The sequence below is a fragment of the Daphnia carinata genome, chromosome 4 (assembly GCF_022539665.2).
Source record: "Daphnia carinata strain CSIRO-1 chromosome 4, CSIRO_AGI_Dcar_HiC_V3, whole genome shotgun sequence".
NCBI classification, from domain to species: Eukaryota; Metazoa; Arthropoda; class Branchiopoda; order Diplostraca; family Daphniidae; genus Daphnia; species Daphnia carinata.
In genome coordinates, this window is record NC_081334.1 from 710,642 (window position 1) to 731,521 (window position 20,880).

At 37.2% G+C, this 20,880-nt stretch overlaps 3 protein-coding genes across 5 annotated transcripts; 1 reads left to right on the forward strand and 2 right to left on the reverse strand.

The window, feature by feature from the left end:
• The first annotated feature begins 6 nt into the window (after positions 1-6).
• LOC130695114 (uncharacterized) lies at positions 7-3,225 on the forward strand. The gene is made up of 3 exons (XM_057518242.2): positions 7-521; positions 1,244-1,625; positions 1,710-3,225. The coding sequence occupies exons 2-3, from the start codon at positions 1,258-1,260 to the stop codon at positions 2,581-2,583; spliced, it is 1,242 nt and encodes a 413-aa protein (XP_057374225.1). The 5' UTR covers positions 7-521; positions 1,244-1,257; the 3' UTR covers positions 2,584-3,225.
• A 4,461-nt stretch (positions 3,226-7,686) lies between these two features.
• On the reverse strand, positions 7,687-12,459 carry LOC130695125 (uncharacterized). The gene is made up of 6 exons (XM_057518262.2): positions 12,419-12,459; positions 12,294-12,365; positions 8,476-8,615; positions 8,222-8,405; positions 7,928-8,159; positions 7,687-7,827 (listed from the first exon to the last, which is right to left on the reverse strand). The coding sequence occupies exons 1-5, from the start codon at positions 12,444-12,446 to the stop codon at positions 8,152-8,154; spliced, it is 432 nt and encodes a 143-aa protein (XP_057374245.1). The 5' UTR covers positions 12,447-12,459; the 3' UTR covers positions 7,687-7,827; positions 7,928-8,151.
• Positions 12,460-15,005: 2,546 nt separating this feature from the next.
• Positions 15,006-18,723, reverse strand: LOC130695102 (probable ATP-dependent RNA helicase DHX35). Of its 3 annotated transcripts, none has more exons than XM_057518226.2 (14): positions 18,570-18,723; positions 18,254-18,468; positions 17,948-18,183; positions 17,794-17,878; positions 17,529-17,724; positions 17,288-17,446; positions 16,945-17,091; positions 16,739-16,880; positions 16,483-16,673; positions 16,279-16,385; positions 15,865-15,952; positions 15,587-15,796; positions 15,362-15,515; positions 15,006-15,165 (listed from the first exon to the last, which is right to left on the reverse strand). In XM_057518226.2, exons 1-14 carry the CDS (start codon positions 18,592-18,594, stop codon positions 15,045-15,047), a joined length of 2,076 nt encoding a protein of 691 aa, XP_057374209.1. In that variant the 5' UTR covers positions 18,595-18,723; the 3' UTR covers positions 15,006-15,044. The 3 variants fall into 3 exon arrangements, with proteins under 3 accessions (XP_057374209.1, XP_057374208.1, XP_057374210.1); XM_057518225.2 differs by having other exon boundaries at positions 17,279-17,446; XM_057518227.1 differs by lacking the exon at positions 18,570-18,723 and having other exon boundaries at positions 17,279-17,446; positions 17,948-18,173; positions 18,254-18,393.
• Positions 18,724-20,880: the final 2,157 nt, after the last annotated feature.

The window sequence follows — 20,880 nt, forward strand, 5'->3', positions numbered from 1 at the left end:
TCTCTCATTCCCCTTTGAAACCCTTTAGGCTTCAAATGTGTCCCTTGGATGACGCGCGAATCCGCTACTTCTTATTGCAGTTGAATCTGTTGCCAACGCCGTTCAAATCGAGTGTCGGCTGATCTGGAATTTCACGTGCGACATTTTCATCCATTTTTTTTTTCGTTCGCATTGTGTATTGATTTGTAAAGCACCAGCGGCATCGCCGTCTTTGCAATTTGTCCAGACCAGCATTTCAGACCCCTAGCCACTCGATCCTGTTTGACCAGTGAGTGAAGCGCAAGTCTGGAGGTCAAATTCTTTTCTTTTTTTATTGCAATTCTCTATCGAGAGAAAAAAAAACCGTTAGAAGATTATTGCCTCAGGTGCATGAGCGCTTGTGCATATATCCGAGTGCGTGTGTCCCCCGCATAACGTGCGCGTTGACGATCGCTCGTCGCTTGGCATTGAGAGATCAAGGATTTTTGCCCGTCGAGCCGCGCGGCCTAGACACTGGAAAACCACTGGCTCGCCAGAATTGGGTAACGTTGAGGCTGTGACCTACTTCGCTAACCTAGATAACTTTCCCATTTCTCAGCGCGCGCGCAACTCCCGCCGCTTTAGCTTCGTTTTCTCCTGTCGTGTCTACCGTGTATGCGTTTTTGTCGTAGCCCAGCTCTCTCTCTCTCTCTCTCTCTCTCTCTCTTCGTCTTATTTCTCCTATTCTCTCTTTTGCTTTTTGTACTAAATATTACTATCGTTTTCACTTGTGCAGCCTTCGTCATCCCACTTTAACACGCCCCAACTCTCCTTCTCTGTTGTTGGCTGCTGCTTTCATTCAAAACCCGGCCCAGTTCCAAAGAAGGTCAATCAAGTCAACTCATCAAACAAATCACCTCCTGTGTAGTGCCCCAATAACAATTTGCTTTGACGTATTCAGCTCAACTGTTAATATTGGGCTGCAGACTGTACAACTTATTTTCCTTGTAATCTGCCTTTTGCCTCTTCAATTGGGCGTCTTAAAGGCTCGTCGTTTCCATAGCAAACTTTACTCTCACTTTCTACTTCCTCACAGCTTTTGAAATGGGAACCAGTCGATTACGACTCGCGTAAAGTGCAGTAGTCTTTGATTTCGCATTGAAATGAAAACACAATTGATGTTTTAATCATCTTTAACACAATTTCTTTTTCGAAGAACAGCTTTTTCTGCATTATTCAACCTCATTATAGCCAATATGTAAAATTGTTCATCTTTCTTTTGCAGATGGAAGTTGAAAAATGTGGAACTTGACGAATCGACCGAGGGCTGGAGACCCACATTGCTGGACAAATCGCACAAACATTGAGACGTACAAAGAAATGGGCAGTCCTTTGATTATTATGCCCGACAAGTTGAATCAAGAGTCTCAAATTAGCGTACTACGTGCCCGAGCAGTGATCCCTACTGTGAACATTAGTAGTGCACCTAAACCACCTAAAAAACGTTTTCTGGAGGCTGCTGCAGCCCACCAACTAGAAGAACAACAGAAACGGGAGAAGGAGCTGCAAGATAAGAGTAAGGCCAACGCTGAGGATAATTCAGCCCTGATGCAACTGGCCGAGATGTGTGTTTACTATCAGGCAAGCGACACAAGCCATCCTTCGGGGTAATTTCTTTGTTTCATCTAAAGGATTTTCTAAAGTATTAAATGTATAACAATCTTCTATATTTGAATCATTAAAAACTTCAGATCGTGGTCACCCGTGACGGGCGAATGGGATTGCGTTAATCATCGCGTGATGGCTGCCGAAAAGCCTGTCGAGCCGACCGTTTACTCTATCAGTATGAACAGCACAGTTCAAAGGGAAGCCAGCCCAAAAGCAGGAACTCCATTCTGGAATGGATGGGCTAACCGGTCGCTTCTGCAGCCGGAGCAAAGTCTTGGCGGTCGTGAGGAAGAAGATGAAAATGAGGAGCCATTAGACTTAAGTGGCGAAGAGACTATCCGAACTAACCAACAGGAACTGATTGATCATTTGGTAGAAAAATTATGTGCGCGGCCTGTTTTCGGCAAGTTCTCCTCGTTGGTTCAAAAGAAATTATCATTATTAGAGCCTTCCCCGAGTTTAGAGACTAGCACTGTCCAGAATTCGTCGAGCGAAGTCAGCAGCTCAATCGATTTGAAAGACTCGGTCACGGTCGCCGCCAAAGATGTGAATAGGAGAGATCTGCCTTTGAAAAAACGTGATCCTTCTAGCCTTCAGGAGAGCTACGATCAACGAGGAGATTACTGTGATAGCAGTACGGCAACGAAATTGGAATCCTCGTTAAAAGAGACGGTTTCTTCAACGAATAGTAGTAAGAAACCCGCCCCCAGATCGTGCAAAGGAAAACGCTACTTGGAGTTCATGTACGAAGGTCGCATCACGCTGAGCGGCCGAGGATTGAAACGCGCCGAATCAAGTGAACAACAGACTGATGATCAGACCTGTGACCAGTCTTCCATCGGCAGTAAGAACAATAAAAGGCAACGTCAAGTCAGGCAGACGGAAGCAGGGACCGGCAAGACGACAACTTTCTCTCTGCGCGGACGCAACGCCAATAAGTTGCGCAAACTCAGCTGAGACCAAATTCACATTCTTCGCTGTATACCTCGCTGCCTATGTACATATAGCTTTGAAGAGAGAAAAATCCATATTGCTGTGCGTTTAGTCTGGACTTGGGCATGGACGCTTATCATTTTCAAAACACATTTCACTATTGCTCTAAACCACGCGAGTGCCAATTCTATATTTATTTATCGTCGCCGTATTCGCAGATACATGACCACTACCTTTCTTTCTTTTCTCATCGAATATGCTAGTAGGAGTCGGAAGTGGTTGTCTATCTAGTCAAGTTTCATTTCACAGTTACTCGATCAAATCATTCAGGCTGCTTGTTTAATACGTCCTTTCTTCTTTTTCTTTAATTTCGTCCATATCTTCGAGTTGTCGTAAATCATGAAGAGTGCGATCGCAGTCATATTGTTGCTATGTAACTGTGTTACAACTTGAACACCGAACTCTGCGACGGTAAAACAATCAAATCTATAATCGTCACTATTAGTACACATAATTAACAATAATAATTTTTCTTTTATTAGCGATTGTACAGAAATCCTGTTTGGTAATATAATTTAGCACTTTTCTTTCATTTATTTGCATATTTTTCTTACATGTAAACGAATACCATCTTGTAAGAAATACAATAGTACACCGAATGAAGAATTTCAGAAGAAGGATACTTTTTAAAAGCAAGTACGGTAATTCCATTCACTTTTTTTCAATTTATTGGCTGTTTTCTTCTCAAACATCAACTAATGAACTGATTATACATGATTTGCATTCAACATTCAACCAGAATCACGAAATTTGGCACGAATAAGTTTTTGAAATAAACATAAAAGGTGTACTTTTATATGGGAACTACCGTGGGAATTTACCCTAAAAAATCTGAAAAATCCGGTACTAACTGGAATTTTTTGAAAATGACAAATATATTCAAAATTGAATGCTAATGCCGAGAAAATTACATATTTTTTTTTTCATTAAATCAACCGTTGGAAATGCACCGAATATTTGTGCTGCACGCGCTAGCGCTGTAGCGCACTGGCGAGCTAGCGTGCTGTCAAATAACCATTTCAACATTTCTATCGCACCTACTTTTATATTTTAAATTGCTCAACAACCATAACCTCTAAGAAAAAGCAAATTTCATTTTCGTGTTCCTTGTTCAAATTTGAATCTTATTCGTATAGAGTTATTTAGATTTAATAATATTATTTTTTTGTAATAGGAAAATAAATAGAAATTTTAAGCCCGACTAAATAAGCCCGACAAAATAAGCCCGACTTTTTTGTTTTTTAAGTTTGATTCGAACACGATAAGGCCAATTGAAAAATAAACTTGATTTCCTGATTAGCATTCAATTCTGCATCGAAATCCTTATGGCATTTGAATTATTAGAAGTGAAAGTTCCTACAGCCCTTAGTCTTGCCACGGACGGTCGCTGAAACCCAATGCAGAAAACTGAATATCGTACCAATAGGTGGCTATAGTGTTTGGGGGATCGTCTGCAGTAAAAATTCCTGATACAAAGTTGCTACTGATTATGGCAATCCGTTTTATATGGCAATCCGTTTTACATGAAAAAAAAAAAAAAATGGCGGAAAAAAAATAAAAAATCGCACTTTTTTCTTTTTTTCCGACACGTAGCCATCTACCGCTCAGACTCATTATTACTGGCGTAGGCAATTTCAGTCCATTGGATGCCATTCGCAGTTAGTTCAGTAGCGTGGATGGAGAATAACGCGTGGCTGGAGGAACAATTGAAAAATGGATAAGATAATACAACAAAAGGATGGTAAGTATAAACATTATTATATTTGTTTTGAATTATTAATTATTGTTTATTAGATCAAATTATGGACCTGCAGGCTCAATTATTGCAACAGCACAAAATATTAGATAACAGCAAAGCTAAGGATGGTAAGGCCTAATACATAATGATTCTATTTATTTGCTTTTATTCATTTGTGTTTTGTAGCTCAAAGTTTGAGTCTACAAGCTCAGCTAGGGGAAAAGAACAAATTGGAACGGAACAGTTTCCAAACAGTGAAGGAGGTTTTTCCAAACTCAAACCTAACTGAACATGAGGATGAATTGGCATTAGGCGAACACATTCAGGTACATAAACTTTTCAAATAAGAAGTCAAAATAAGTATAGAATTTTAACAAACAATTATTTATTGTTTAGATATTCAGTCCACCACCTGACAGTGTGTTAAATTTAAATTCTGTTAGTGCTGTAGTAAAAGAATCGTTAATAATAAATCCATGCAGCGAAGGAACTGAAGAATTGTGGGACCGTATTTGGGCCGAAAATGGGTGTGGTACGGAAACCCAGAAATGGCATGAGTTCAACATAAAACATGGATTAGGTACTTACCGGTTCTTTGTCTATCGAAAAAGTATTTTTTATGCTATTATTTTGCATTCACAGAATTTTAGCGGAGGATCAAGTCAAGTCTGGAAGTGTTACAGGATGGAAGAGTCAGCCTGTAGTTGAAAAAACACTGAGTGTGCATTACCGTTAAGGTGTGAGGTAAAGTAATAGAGTGATGCAAATTGTCTAATGAGAAGTACCATCTTGTGTTAATGAACCTGGTACAACAGCAATCCTTTATAGTTCTGTCACAGCTAGAAGCCTGAAATAATTCTGCTTCTCTGGCTAAAGAACAACTTGTCCTTTATGTTCACAGTGTTGGTGAAACTGGGTACTTAAATGGCCCTAAGATTTTGCTGCCGTTGCAGAGATGAACATCATACAAGGACTCTTTAGGTATGAAAGGAATTTTCTTCAAATAATTTTGAATTTATGACGAAGAATTTCTCCTCTTTTTTGCCAACCAGGTCTAATCTACCAAAAAAAATTTATCCAATAGGAAAGGATTTTCATGTACTGGGAACACAACTATCAACAATGCAACATTGTACAGGTGCTAGTTTATCATTCAAGACCCTTATACAATGATGTTAATCTGCAATTTGTATGTCCTTCCCCCAGCTTCCACCAGAAGTTGAATCTATGAGTCATGTAAGTTACATGATCAACAGTTGATATGTTTAACGGTGTTGTTTTTCTTTTCTCAATATAGGTTAATAGTAACATTGGATCTGAAAAAATTCTTGGTTGGGGCAAGACACTGAATAAATTGTATTGATTCGATGGATGACATGACATTTCTATACTTAATTCGGATTCCCCAGACGGTATTTGATATTAAAAAAATTGAAGTGCATATCTGGGCTCCCTTCTTTTCTGAAGCCCCGTTTCCCCTTGACTCGTAATAAGCCCGTAGGGGGTCATGCCCCTACTGTACGGTATATATAAAAACAACATATACCGAGGTTTGGAGGGCTCTGGCCGGAAAGGGGACGTGGGGTGCCGCTTAGTCCGATGAAGTGTTCACGGAGGGCGATGTGGCTACCCACAAATCCGAACTAAAGGTTAATCGCTCCTGTAAAAATGTTCCAAATCTTCAGCTCTTCTTCCGGCTTCTCTTAGCCAATCACCGGGTAATCTCCCCGGTGGGTCAACAAGGCAGTGTCTCCCCCTGCCTGGGTTGACGGCAACTTTTGAAAGGGCTATTGTGCCTTTTTAAAGTTGCAAAAATAATTGTAATGTGCAGAGAATTGTCAATAAAATTTTTTTTATAAAATATTTTATCCAAAATTTGTTTCTTTCATCGTCTGTGTTAGACGTGTTCACACATTACATTTATCAACTTTTTTTTTTCTTCGCGTTATTTGTTTTTGTCACCTTTGATGGTAAGCATTGTTTCCATTGGTTTATCGTTTATATGTTAGTATTCTGTTATTATCCAGGGATCGAACCCTGGATATTAGGCATACCGCGCCGATGCTCTACCAATGAGCCATGAATCATATGATGTCAAGTTGGCTTTTTTCTAGTTACTTGTGGACTTGCATTTACACTTAGAATAAAAAAGAAATGCAATTCTGCAATATACTCTTCTACATTTATTCTACTTCATTTTTACACATCTTCTGAGGTTTGATCCCAGGGTAACAGATATCGCAACTGAAGGCTCTACCACAGAGCTATGAACCTTATGAAGGAAATAGAAAGATAAACATATACTTGTGAAAGACTGCATAAACATCCTAGACGATAACATATAATATGCGATAATAAAACATTTAGATATATCTCGTGGCTCAATGTTAGAGCATCGGCGTTGCACGCTGAATGTCTAGGGATCGGTTCCCATACGGGTAAAACAAAGTACAAAATTACTTCAAAAAATATCCAGATATTACATGTTGTTCCTTGAATCTAAGTGGAAAAATTCAAAGAGTGTAATAAATAATAATTGAATACTTACAGATAAACGATAAACCAATGGAAGCAATGCTTACCATCAAAGGTGACAAAAACAAATAATGCGAAGAAAAAAAATAAAGTTGATAAATGTAATGTGTGAACACGGCTAACACAGACAATGAAAGAAACAAATTTTGGATAAAATATTTTATAAAAAAATTTTATTGACAATTTTCTGCACATTACAATTATTTTTGCAACTTTAAAAAGGCATAATAGCCCTTTCAAAAGTTGCCGTCAACCCAGGCAGGGGGAGACACTGCCTTGTTGACCCACCGGGGAGATTACCCGGTGATTGGCTAAGAGAAGCCGGAAGAAGAGCTGAAGATTTGGAACATTTTTACAGGAGCGATTAACCTTTAGTTCGGATTTGTGGGTAGCCACGTCGCCCTCCGTGAACACATCATCGGACTAAGCGGCACCCCACGTCCCCTTTCCGGCCAGAGCCCTCCAAACCTCGGTATATGTTATTTTTATATATACCGTACAGTAGGGGCATGACCCCCTACGGGCTTATTACGAGTCAAGGGGAAACGGGGCTACGGAAAGGAAGGGAGCCCAGATATGCACTTCAATTTTTTAAATATAAAATACCGTCTCGGGAATCCAAATTAAGTATAGAAATGTCATGTCATCCATCGAATCAATACAATTTATTCAGTGTCTTGCCCCAACCAAGAATCTTTTCAGATCCAATTTTACTATTAACCTATGCTGAGAAAAGAAAAACAACACCATTAAGCATCTAAATTGTTGCTCATGTGACTTACATGACTCATAGATTCAACTTCTGGCATAAGCTTGGGAAAGGCCATACAAATTGCAGATGAAAATCATTGTATAAGGCTCTTGAATGATAAAATAGCACCCCTAGAATGTTGCATTGTTGATAGTTGTGTTCCCAGTATGCTGAAAATCCTTTCCTGTTGGATAATTTTTTTTTAGATTAGACATGGGTGGCAAAAAGTAGGAGAAATGCTTTGTCATAAATTCAAAAAATTTTCAAGAAAATTCCTTTCATACCTAAATAGTCCATGTGTGATGTTCATCGCTGCAATGCCAGCGAAGTGAAACATCTTTAGAGCCATTTAAGTACCCAGCTTCACCAACACTCTGAACGTAAAGGACAAGTTGTTCTTTAGCAAGAGAAGCAGCTCATACCTTAATGGTAATGCACTTTCAGTGTTTTTTAACTGTATGCTCACTCGTCCAACCTGGAACACTTCCAGATTTTACTTGATCCCCCGCTAAAATTCTGTGAATGCAAAATAACAGCATTAAAAATACTTTTTCAATAGACAAAAAACCGAAAAGTACCTAATCCATGTTTTATGTTGAACTCATGCCATTTCTGGGTTTCCGTACCACACCCATTTTCGGCCCAAATACGGTCCCACAATTCTTCAGTTCCTTCGCTGCATGGATTTATTATTAACGATTCTTTTACTACAGCACTAACAGAATTTAAATTTAACACACTGTCAGGTGGTGGACTGAATAACTAAACAATAAATAATTGTTTTTAAAAATTCTATACTTATTTTGAATTCTTATTTGAAAAGTTTAGGTACCTGACTGTGTTCGCCTAACGCCAACTCATCCTCATGTTCAGTTAGGGATGAGTTTGGAAAAACCTCCTTCACTGTTTGGAAACTGTTCCGTTCCAATTTGTTCTTTTCCCCTAGCTGAGCTTGTAGACTCAAAATTTGAGCTACAAAACCCGAATGAATAAAAGCAAATAAATAGAATCATTACGTATTAGGCCTACCATCCTTAGCTTTGTTGTTATCTAATACAGACTTGCCGCGATCGCGATCAAAAATTGATCGCCGATCCGATCTTTTGAAAAAGATCGGAGATCGGATCGGCGATCCCAAAAAATTGATCGCGATCCGATCGTTTTTAGCGATCAAACTTTTCGCCATCTAGCTGTAGATTTTCAGCCGCAGGGTTCTATTTCACTGCTATTTTTGCGAATGCCAATTGAAGGAAACTGTTTAGTGTTCACCCTCAATGGCCGCCAGTGACTGTCGCTGTGACAGCCAATGCTTTTTTCGCGAAACAGTGTAAATTTTTACCGTTAGATGCTGCACAAAAATGATCGCTAAAAATGATCGGCAAAATTTGATCGCCGATCCGATCTTTCGCAGTTTGATCGGATCGCCCGATCCGATCAAACTAAAAAGATCGGATCGGAGATCGCGATCGGAAAATTGATCGGCGCGGCAAGTCTGATCTAATATTTTGTGTTGTTCCAATAACTGGGCCTGCAGCTTCATAATTTGATCTAATAAACAATAATTAATAATTGAAAACCAATATAATAATCTTTATCCGAATTAAAGGTTAATCGCTCCTGTAAAAATGTTCCATTTCTTCGGCTCTTCTTCCGGCTTCTCTTAGCCAAGCACCGGGTAATCTCCCCGGTGGGTCAACCAATGCAGTGTCTCCCCCTGCCTTGGTTGGCGGCAACTTTTGAAAGGGTTGTTTTGCCTTTCGAAAGTTGCAAAATTATTTAACTGTTCAGAGTAATGTCAATACAATTTATTTTTATTAAAGAAAAGCAAAGTTTATCTTATTCTTTCTTACTTTTTTTTTTTTTTGATTGCCCTTATGTTTTGCTCTTTGCATTCTTCTAACTTCTGCACAGTGCATTTTATCCATATTATAGTCCTTTGAACTAGGACTTCCTCGTAACGAGATCTCTTGTCTGATTGGATTACAGATATTAGCATTTCAATTTCGTACATACCAGATTGGACTTGGCACACTTCCATCTCACAAGTTTGAAATTTTTAAGACACATTGCGGAATTAATTTGATAGCTAATCATTCATTTGTTTTAAACCATTATTCTAATCTGTATATACATTTAACTCATCTGAGAATCGATCCCCAGTCGTTCAGCATGCGCTGCCGATGCTCAACCATTAAGCTATGAGTTACATAATAATTAACCGAATTTTCCCTTGTTCCCAGACGATAATTTTATAAAGGCAGTTTTTGGAAGACCGCAAAAATACTTGCTTATCTGTCAGATGGCGTACAAGGTAGATAGCTCTGTGGTAGAGTGTTCGGTTTCAATGATGGAATACTCGGGTTCAAGACTCATTTATAGTATAAAAGTTGAAAAGTCTGTCCGCGCAATGCCATTCATTTCACTTGTCGAACAATTCATTGGATTTTTTTTCAAAATTATTCTAAGTGTAAAGGGGATATCGCAGCAGCTGACAAGAAAAAACACATTACAATACATAACTCATGGCTCAGTGGTAGAGCATCGGCCCAGTAAGCCGAATATTCAGGGTTCGATTCCCTGAATATAAAGCAAATGAGTTAAGCATAAAGTCAAAATGACAGTATGGTTTCATAAACAAATGAAGTTTAATAACTGTTCCGTACAACGCTTATACACATGTTCTAATGGAAGTATACAATACAATTGTAATATGGTGATACCTAGATTAACGATGTTGTATTCCATACAATATGTAGCGGTGACCTGAAATCCGTAGTACGAAGAAACAAAATAAAGAAATCAATTGCATGATGAACCAATGTTGATTGAAAAAAAGAACCAACAAGGCCATTGCTAAGTTAAAAATGTAAACATTGCGAACACCCAATCGAAAAAGTATTTAAGTTTTGAAAAAAATATGTTAAAAAAAAATTTATTGACAATTCTCTACACAACACAGTTATTTTTGCAACTTCTGAAAGGCAATGTAACCTTTCAAAGTTGCCGCCAACCAAGGCAGGGGGAGACACTGCATTGGTTGACCCACCGGGGAGATTACCCCGGTGCTTGGCTAAGAGAAGCCGGAAGAAGAGCCGAAGAAATGGAACATTTTTACAGGAGCGATTAACCTTTAATTCGGATTTGTGGGTAGCCACACAGCCCTCCATGAACACTTCATCGAACCATGCGGACCCCCACGTCCCCTTTCCGGCCAGAGCCCTCCAAACCTCGGTATATGTTGTTTTTATATATACCGTACAGTAGGGGCATGACCCCCTACGGGCTTATTATGAGTCAAGGGGAAACGGGGCTACAGAAAAGAAGGGAGCCCAGATATGCACTTCAATTTTTTAAATATCAAATACCGTCTAGGGAATCCGAATTAAGTATAGAAATGTCATGTCATCCATCCAATCAATACAATTTATTCAGTGTCTTGCCCCAACCAAGAATCTTTTCAGATCCAATGTTACTATTAACCTATATTCAGAAAAGAAAAACAACACCATTAAGCATATCAAGTGGTGCTCATGTAACTTACATGACTCATAGATTCAACTTCTGGTGGAAGCTTGGGAAAGGACATACAAATTGCAGATTAACATCATTGTATAAGGCTCTTGAATGATAAACTAGCACCCGTAGAATGTTGCATTGTTGATAGTTGTGTTCCCAGTACATGAAAATCCTTTCTTATTGGATAATTTTTTTTTTTGTAGATTAGACCTGGTTGGCAAAAAGGAAGAGAAATTCTTCGTCATAAATTCAAAATTATTTGAAGAAAATTCCTTTCATACCTAAAGAGTCCATGTATGATGTTCATCTCTGCAACGGCAGCAAAATCTTAGGGCCATTTAAGTACCCAGTTTCACCAACACTGTGAACATAAAGGACAAGTTGTTCTTTAGCCAGAGAAGCAGAATTATTTCAGGCTTCTAGCTGTGACAGAACTATAAAGGATTGCTGTTGTACCAGGTTCATTAACACAAGATGGTACTTCTCATTAGACAATTTGCATCACTCTATTACTTTACCTCACACCTTAACGGTAATGCACACTCAGTGTTTTTTCAACTACAGGCTGACTCTTCCATCCTGTAACACTTCCAGACTTGACTTGATCCTCCGCTAAAATTCTGTGAATGCAAAATAATAGCATAAAAAATACTTTTTCGATAGACAAAGAACTGGTAAGTACCTAATCCATGTTTTAGGTTGAACTCGCGCTATTTCTGGGTTTCTGTACCACACCCATTTTTGGCCCAAATACAATCCCACAATTGTTCAATTCCTTCACTGCATGGACTTATTACTAACGATTCTTTTAGTGCAGCCCTAACAGAATTTAAATTTAACACACTGTCAGGTGGTGGACTGAATAACTAAACAATAAATAATTGTTTGTTAAAATTCTATACTTATTTTGACTTCTTATTTGAAAAGTTTATGTACCTGAATGTGTTCGCCTAATGCCAATTCATCCTCATGTTCAGTTAGAGAAGAGTTTTGAAAAACCTCCTTCACTGTTTGGAAACTGTTCCGTTCCAATTTCTTCTTTTCCCCTAGCTGAGCTTGTAGACTCAAAATTTGAGTTACAAAACACAAATGAATAAAAGCAAATAAATAGAATCATTACATATTAGGCCTTACCATCCTTAGCTTTGCTGTTATCTAATATTTTGTGTTGTTCCAATAATTGGGCCTGCAGCTTCATAATTTGATCTAATAAAAAATAATTAATAATTGAAAACCAATATAATAATGTTCATACTTACCATCCTTTTGTTGTATTATCTTATCCATTTTTCAATTGTTCTTCCATCCACGAGTTATTCTCCATCCACGCTACTGAACTAACTGCGAATGGCATCCAATGGACTGAAATTGCCTACGCCAGTAATAACGAGTCTGATCGGTAGATGGCTACGTGTTGGAAAAAAAGAAAAAAGTGCGATTTTTTTTTCCGCAATTTTTTTTTTTTATGTAAAACGGATTGCCATATGGTAATCCGAGTTTTATTCTCCTTATCTGAGTTTTATTCTAAGTGTAAATGCAAGTCCACAAGCAGACTTGCCGCGCCGATCAATTTTCCGATCTCCATCTCCAGATCGGCGATCCGATCAAACTCAAAAAGATCGGATCGGCAATCAAATTTTGTCGATCATTTTTACCGATCATTTTTGTGCGACATCTAGCGCTAAAATTTACACTGTTTCACGAATGTAGCATTGGCTGTCACAGCGACAGTCACTGGCGGCCATTAAGGGTGAACACTAAGCAGTTTCCCTCAATTGGCATTCGCAAAAATAGCAGTGAAATAGAACCATGCGACTGCAAAATCTACAGCTAGATGGCGAAAAGTTTGATCGTTAAAAAAGATCGGATCGCGATCAATTTTTTGGGATCGCCGATCCGATGTCCGATCTTTTTCAAAAGAATAGTAAAAATTGAATGCTGATCACGGGAAAATTTTTATTCTTTCATGATGTTAACCGTTTCTTAAACACACCGAATTAAAGAAATGAAACAAAATGTTTTAAGCGCACCAACTTAATTTTTTGTTTTTTACGTTTAGTTCCAAAACTTAAGATCCACCTGAAAAACAATTTTTATTTCCGTGATCAGCGTTGAATTCTGAATCGATTTCATGTATTTTAAGCCAAGTTTAACCAAAAAGGAAAAAGTGGATAAAAGACGCTATTACGTACTGGCGCGCTAGTTTTTAGCGCGATGCACACAAATATTCGGTGTGCTTAACAAACGGTTGACTTAATGAAAAAAATTACAATTTTTCGGTGATCAGCATTCAATTTTGACTATATTCTCTGACTTTCAACCAATTCCAGTAAGTGACAGTTTTTGCAGTAACCTATTTTAAGCCCGACATAATAATCCCAGCCTTGTATTTTTGACGTTTTATTTAAAAACTATAAAGCCAATTGAAAAGCCAACTCGATTTCCGTCATCAGCACTTAATTCTGAATTGAATTCATGTGTTTTAAGCCAAATTTGAAATTTGGCCAAAAACGAAAATGTGAGAAGGCTATAGCCTTCCTACTTTTGTCAAAATCTTCAAAAAAACGGAATCTCTTAGAATTCAACAAAAATCACACGCCATGACCAGAATTGCACGTTGATTCTAATTAAGTGATTTATTTTTTCGTCAAACGAGCCGTTTTTGAAATAAACGGAAACGATGTGCTGTAGGCGCACCATCTTTATCTTATGGTTTTTTACGTTTAACTTTAAAAATATATGCCAATTCGAAAAATAAACTTAATTTTTGCGCTTTTCATTCAATCCCCAGTCGAAATCATGTATTTTAAGTCAATGTTACAATTTAGCCATAACTGAAAATAAGCCCGACAAATAAAATAAGCCCGACTTTTCCATCAATTTCGTATTTTTTCAAAAATTTTTAATGTAGCAATGATTATACATGGTTTCGGTTCAGAATTTAATGATAGTCACGGAAATCGAGTCTACTTTTCAATGAGGCTTATACTTTTTAAATAAACGAAGAAAACTTGCACGTCAGTACGCGACGCTCTCTAAGGAAAAATTGCACTATCGCTGTTACGTACTGGCGCGTTAGTTTTTGCGGTGTATTTGAATAACGGTTGACTTCATGAAAAAAAGACAATTTTCTCGGAATCAGCGTCTAATTTTGTGTTTATTCTGTGATATTCAACCAATCCCAATGAGAAATGCTATCGTATGGGAATTACCGTGGGAATTTTCCCTCAAATATCTGAGGAAATTTCGTCGTGTGTCATAGGTCAACACAACAAACATTATGAAAGGTAATAGATATCCATACAGGTTTGTTGAGGTTCATCAAGGAAAGAAGGAGAATTTATCAAATTCTACCGGTATGTTTGGCTTGCTATAGTCGTTTGTTTTTACTCAACATTCAAATCGCTCTTGTGGTCGCCATAAACTACAAGGCGATATGTTTCCATCCAATCTAAGATGTAGTCTACATTTTCTGTGTGTAGCAAGTTTCTTTTTCGATACGTATGCCACAAAAATAGGTTTTAGTAGTTACCGTTATGGAAAATAAGACAGTTTCGATGAATAGAACTTGAGATTTCCAGTCTCGATTGGTTACCCATATTGTCTTCCATTCTTATATTGTAGAATTTTAAATCACATTATTTGTGGTACTGGAACTGTGCAGAGGGACAACTAAGGACTATTTCGGTAGTAGAGAAGGACAGTGATTTGCAGAGAATATGAGGAAGCTGGAAGCGTATGTGTTCAGTACTCACATACAGTATACTCGTCGTTTTCCTATGTTATAAATCTCTTTTCTTTTGTTTGATCATTGCTTTTAATAGAGTGAGTGTGTTGCTTAGGCTATACATGAATTGCAATGTATTACGCTGAATCGCAACATAGTTATCTTTCAGTAACTTTCTGAAAATAGTGCGGTGCTAATTCTTCCAACCAAAGCGGATCGACTATGGTGATGTCCCGCATAAACAGTTGGGTTGTCTGTAGAACTTCGCCAAAAACAACCCTAGGGAAGAAAAAATGGAACAACTTATTTACGAAATGAAGTAACGAGGCGCTTGGCCAATTCTATTAATCTAAATACGTATTTTCTCTAATTCTCGTCAATAATTTCTCCTCAAGAGTTATGATATCAAGGGTACTCATTTCAGTTACTCTACAGCATCTAATAATAGTACAGCTGTGTGAAATTCGTAACTAACCATGGCGCTTTTTCCTCTGCATACAATATGGAATGTGGATGAACGTGAAGGACAACATCAGCCAACACAGTTTTGTACTCTCCACATGGATGAAGGTATGCAGTATTTGTAAACAAACTGGAAGCTATGCATCGCAAAATAGGCTCAAGTTCACCTAAAATGATTTAAAACAAAAAAATTTAATTGCGTCGATTTCCTCGAATTTTTTTAATTAGAAAAAAAAACCTTCGGCGGAGGAGTACGGTACACCTAACCGCTGCAGCAATTTAATTAATTGGCTGCGCAAAACAAGAACACGCTTGAGTGCCTTTTTATTGATGTAGTTTGACTGACACCATCTTGGGCAATCTCCGTGCTTGGTGAAAGCAGTTACCACGTTGAGGTAAGTAATTAAATCTCCTTCACATGCTTCAAATTTCCGTCTTGCTATACGCGCTGTGGAGAAATATTTAGACTTAGCAACATTAGGAATAAATACGTCATTCTTATATTAACAAGTATACCTTTAATACTGTCTTGACCGCGTGTGGGATAGTAGAACAATGCTTGTACCTGCATCGCCGCAACAATGGATGCTATTTCCGCAGAACACTACAGTGGTGGCCGAAAAGTCATGATTATTAAATCTTATAGAAAGAAGAAAATATAGGCGACGAACTTCTGCATATTCTACTGCAAGTTGGCTAGCAAGTAAAGTCAACGTAGAACTCTGGCTTTGATCTTTATCATGTACGTTTATCTAAGCGTATGTAGGAGTACCTTTTAGGTTTTACTTTCAAATTAAATCATTAATTAAATAAATGCCAGTTCTTAAATACTAAATTTAGTGCCATGTTAGTTAAAATAAATTTACTTTAATATTTGTTAAACTGACATTTAGCTCTATTAACAATAATCACTTTTCCGATAACCTTTACCTTAAAATCGTTTGAAGAGATTAGCATTTTTGCCATGATAGGCTCGACTGGGAATTCTGCTATCCTCAAACCCGTAGGATCAGTTAGACGCCCCGACGAATCGATAGCTGTAAAACATGTCATTTGAAAAATTGGCATTAATTTAATAACATATTACTATTCATTGTCCAGATAGAAGACGGACACGGAAAAAAATTTTTCAACCTTTCAGAGCAAATAGTAGTTCAAGTGCCACGGCAAGATGTTGAGCCGGCGGAGGACTAGGAAAATCAAAATGAATTATGTCGTCCACACCTAAAGCTTTCAACTGCAAAACTGCTGATGATAAATTGCTCCTTTGCACTTCTGGTGGCGTGAATCGATTCAATGTGTAAAAATAATCTTCCGTGAATAAGCTAAAATACCATATCTTCAGAAGGGATTCGTAAAAAAAAAAATAGAAATGTAATTTTCTACATACCGATATGCTTTCCCAGGTCTCATCCGCCCAGCCCTACCAGATCGCTGTTGAGCTGAAGCTTGTGATATTGGAACAACAACCAGCGCATCAGTTTGGGTATCCGCGTTGAACCACTTCAATTTTACAAAGCCACAATCAATAACTATGAAACGAAAGGCAAAAATTTTATAAAAGAGGGAGAAAAAAAGTGTGATTAGAAAATTAACCATAAACAATTCCAGGAATAGTAATAGAAGCCTCAGCTATGTTTGTAGCAACTACAACTTTCCTTCGTCCAGATGGAGGACGTTGAAAAACTTGTAATTGGTCATCATTGGATAATCCCCCATGCATTTCTAAGACATGTAATTTATCTAAAAGTTTTCACAAAGGATAAAACATTTGTTAAGCAAACACCTAGTTCGGCAAATTTCTTTAGTAAAACAAAAAGAAAAAAAGAAACATACGTAAATAAAAAATAATAATAGCAAAGAAAAAAAAAAATTAAAAAAATTAAACGAAAAAAATTAAAAAAAATAAATAATAGAAATGGAGAAAAACCTTTTCTACTGGATTCAGCAACCGTGTTTGCATATTCTTTTAGGAATCTTACTGCCGTTTCCACTTCTTCATGGCCAGTTAGAAAGACTAGTACATCTCCAGGTGGTTCATGAGTTGATATTTTAATAACAGTGTCTACACTTGCTTTCACATAATCTGGAACTGGGTCTAGAATTAGGAAAATATCTGGATTATTCTTGAAACAATTTGAGGTACAAAACATTTAAGGTAAGAATTTCATTTTTCTTGCCTTGCACATAGAAAATGTCAACAGGATAACATCTGCCAATAACATTCATGATTGCTGCTTCTCCCTTTTTATATTGTTGAACTTCTGTAGATCCCTTTTCATCATTTGCTGATTTGTTTTTCCATGTAAAATAATTTTTTAATTCTTCGGCATCCAAAGTGGCCGAGGAAATAATAAGTCGAAGTTCCGGCCTTTTCTAAGTCAAATAGCAGAAACACTATATGAAAAGTACGCGCCAATCCTGAATCAAAAGTTATAGAAATACCTTAGCAATTTTCTTTAGTAGGCTAAGAAGTATATCAGTATTCAGAGATCTCTCGTGGACTTCATCAACCATAATTACACAATACCTGTGCCAAAATATATTACAATAAAATTAATATCAATTACAAATTCAAATACCTAAATCTAAAACTTACTTTTTAAGCAAAGGATCAGTCAGCATTTCACGCAGGAGCACACCATCAGTAACAAATTTTAACCTTGTTTTGTTTGAAATCTGTTCATCAAATCTGATAGAATAGCCAACTGTTTGCCCTAGTGATGTACCCATTTCATCTGCTACTCTTGAAGCAAGGCTCAATACTGCCACTCTCCGTGGCTGTGTTACAACTATGGTTTTACCATCACATCCCCATCCTGATTCTAAAAGGTACTTAAATGCAGCAGTGCTCAATATTGTTAGAAATCATAAAAAACTAATGCAAATCAATGATTATTCTTACTTGTGGAACCTGTGTACTTTTCCCACTTCCTGTTTCTCCAATGAGAATGAGAAACTGATGAGTTTCAAGCAGGTATAAAAATTGGTCACGATTTTCAAAAATAGGAAGACGTTTACGCTGGTTTTCAATAGATTGTGAACGATGGGGGTTGAAAATAAAACTAGTGACTTCATCACTGTTAAAATCTGGTCTTTCTTCCTTCCAATCTGGCAAATCTGGACAGCATTAGAGAATGAGGGAGCAGAAAAGGTAAAAATAGTTAATAGTGCAGTACAACAATAACAATAGAACAATAATGAAGTACTGTACAACATACCAGTGGGTTTTGCAAATTTAAACATTTTTTATTAATGTTTGAATTTTTTATTAGTTTTGATTTTCACCATCTGATAACTGAAGAACTTTTCAATGAGGAGACGGTGTAAGGCGGTTTATTTAACTAATAACATGTATTCCCAAATATATTATACCTTTTACAAGACTAAATGCAAAGGACTTTTGGGCGAGAGTAAAGTGCGGACATGCACTGCAGACTGGGCAAACTGCGGACTTTTAGCTGCGGACTGGCTAGAGAAAGAGTTTGTGTAACTCATGTACTACTTTACCAAATGCATATTATAAATTTGATCAATGATATTGTTCTGTTGATTAGCCGGGAAAACGATTTTGTATCAAATACATGTTGCCAGGTAAATGAAAAGGTTTTGTGAATGAATTAGATATGGATTACAAGGAGGCCTGAATCCCTTCATATTTTTCCCACCTAATCATTTATTTATTTTTGGCTAAATATTAGATTTAGTTAAAAATCCATAATTAAATTCAGAATTGAACGAAAATCCTGGAAATAAAGTTTAGTTTTCCGTTATTCTTACAGTTTTTTAATTAAACGTATACACACATCGTTAATTTTACAAATGGCTAGTTTATTGAGAAAACTAATAACGTAATCGAAATCAGAATTCAATTTTGAATACCACGCTATTTTTTTTCTCCAAGACTATCGAAAACTTTGCGAACTCAGGGAGCTGTTTGCAATTCCCCATTATTGGAATCTAATGCACGTTTTTCCATTATTACTGTATGGAAGATTTTGGAAAAATACAAAATTGGTGGAATAGTCGGGCTTATTTTCAAGACCAATAATTTGACGAAAAAAGTACACAACTTGGAATTCTATAACAAATTAAACGTTATGCTGAAAATTGAACACTAGTTTTTTTTATCTCATGAAAAATAGGCTATTTTCGCCATTGTTGTTCACTTGATATAAGGCACATATTTGTATTGCTAAATTTTAAGATTAGGGATTACTGTAGTACTATTGTTCTCGTCAAACCAGCTATTTCTTAAATATATTGAGTTTCCCGATAGGGCTTCTGTCCACATAAGATAATATAGGGCACCTCCTACGCGATTTTTTACGATATTTCTCTCAATAAAAATTTTCTCTTCTTCTGCTATTAGTGCTACTACCTTAACCTTTTTTTGCCAAATGAGATTCAGTTAACAACAAAAACAAAATGTGATTTCAATGGTACCTAGGCAGCAAAAGTGAGACAGACTCAGTAGTAGCATAGCTGATGCAGTTAACACTAAGGGAGTTAATCATAATATTTTTGTTATACCACCACACTTTTACGTTTACTAAGTAAAATTTTCTTTTACCTCTAGCTAATACGTATTCGCTTCGTGCCGAATTCAACCAACATGAATCGGTCATTGCGCACATATTCTGCTTCAATATTCCGTCACCTATCCAAAGATAAAAGTAAAAAACTGAAAGAAAAATCGGTTTCCATATTTACTTCTCTAACTATTGTTTTTTTCTATCATTCCATTATTACTGGTAGCACATATTCACGATTGTCATCAGTTAGGAGCTGAGTGGAGAAAACAGGTGTACAGGTGGCGTTAAGGCGTTAATGATTTCTTAAAAGTATTGTAGTCCCATGCAGCAGGGATTTTTGAAATGTCGCTTAACGTGGGGAAAACTGCGTCGTTCAAAACCACTAGCCGTTCGCTTACCTACGCAGGCAACCATTTGGGACACATTAATGTAAGATCCGATGGTTTTTAATACATGGAGATGGAAACTTGACGACCATATTGTTTCATTTCCTTATCTTGTCATTGGCAAGAACAGATGGGCATGCCTTGCAAATTGTTTTGGTATGTTTGACAATCAGCTGTTCTGCTGTTGCCAATCAAAGGTTCAAATAACTGTCAACCAATTCATGTCTACCAAGTTTCATATAGAAATCTTTGTCTTTTGGGTGTTGCACAGACAAATATAAAAGCAAGAAAATGCCATTGATGTGGTGAATTTTTCATGTCTATATCATGAACGCCCAGATGATATACACATACACTTATCATTTGAGCCAAAAAGGACTTGCTTAACTTTTAAGCTCAACTTTTTAATGAAAAAAAAAAGAAAAGACAGGCTTCTAATGGCATCACTCAGTCCCACAGAATGATATACTTGCAAATGCACCATGTTAGACGTACCCTGAATGCCTGAAAAAATTAGCGAAGTATTCACGTTTAAGGGATAATAGTTGATGTGATGCCTAATCACAGCTGTCAAAGTTGCAAGAATTTCACAGTGGAAAACACTACGGGAA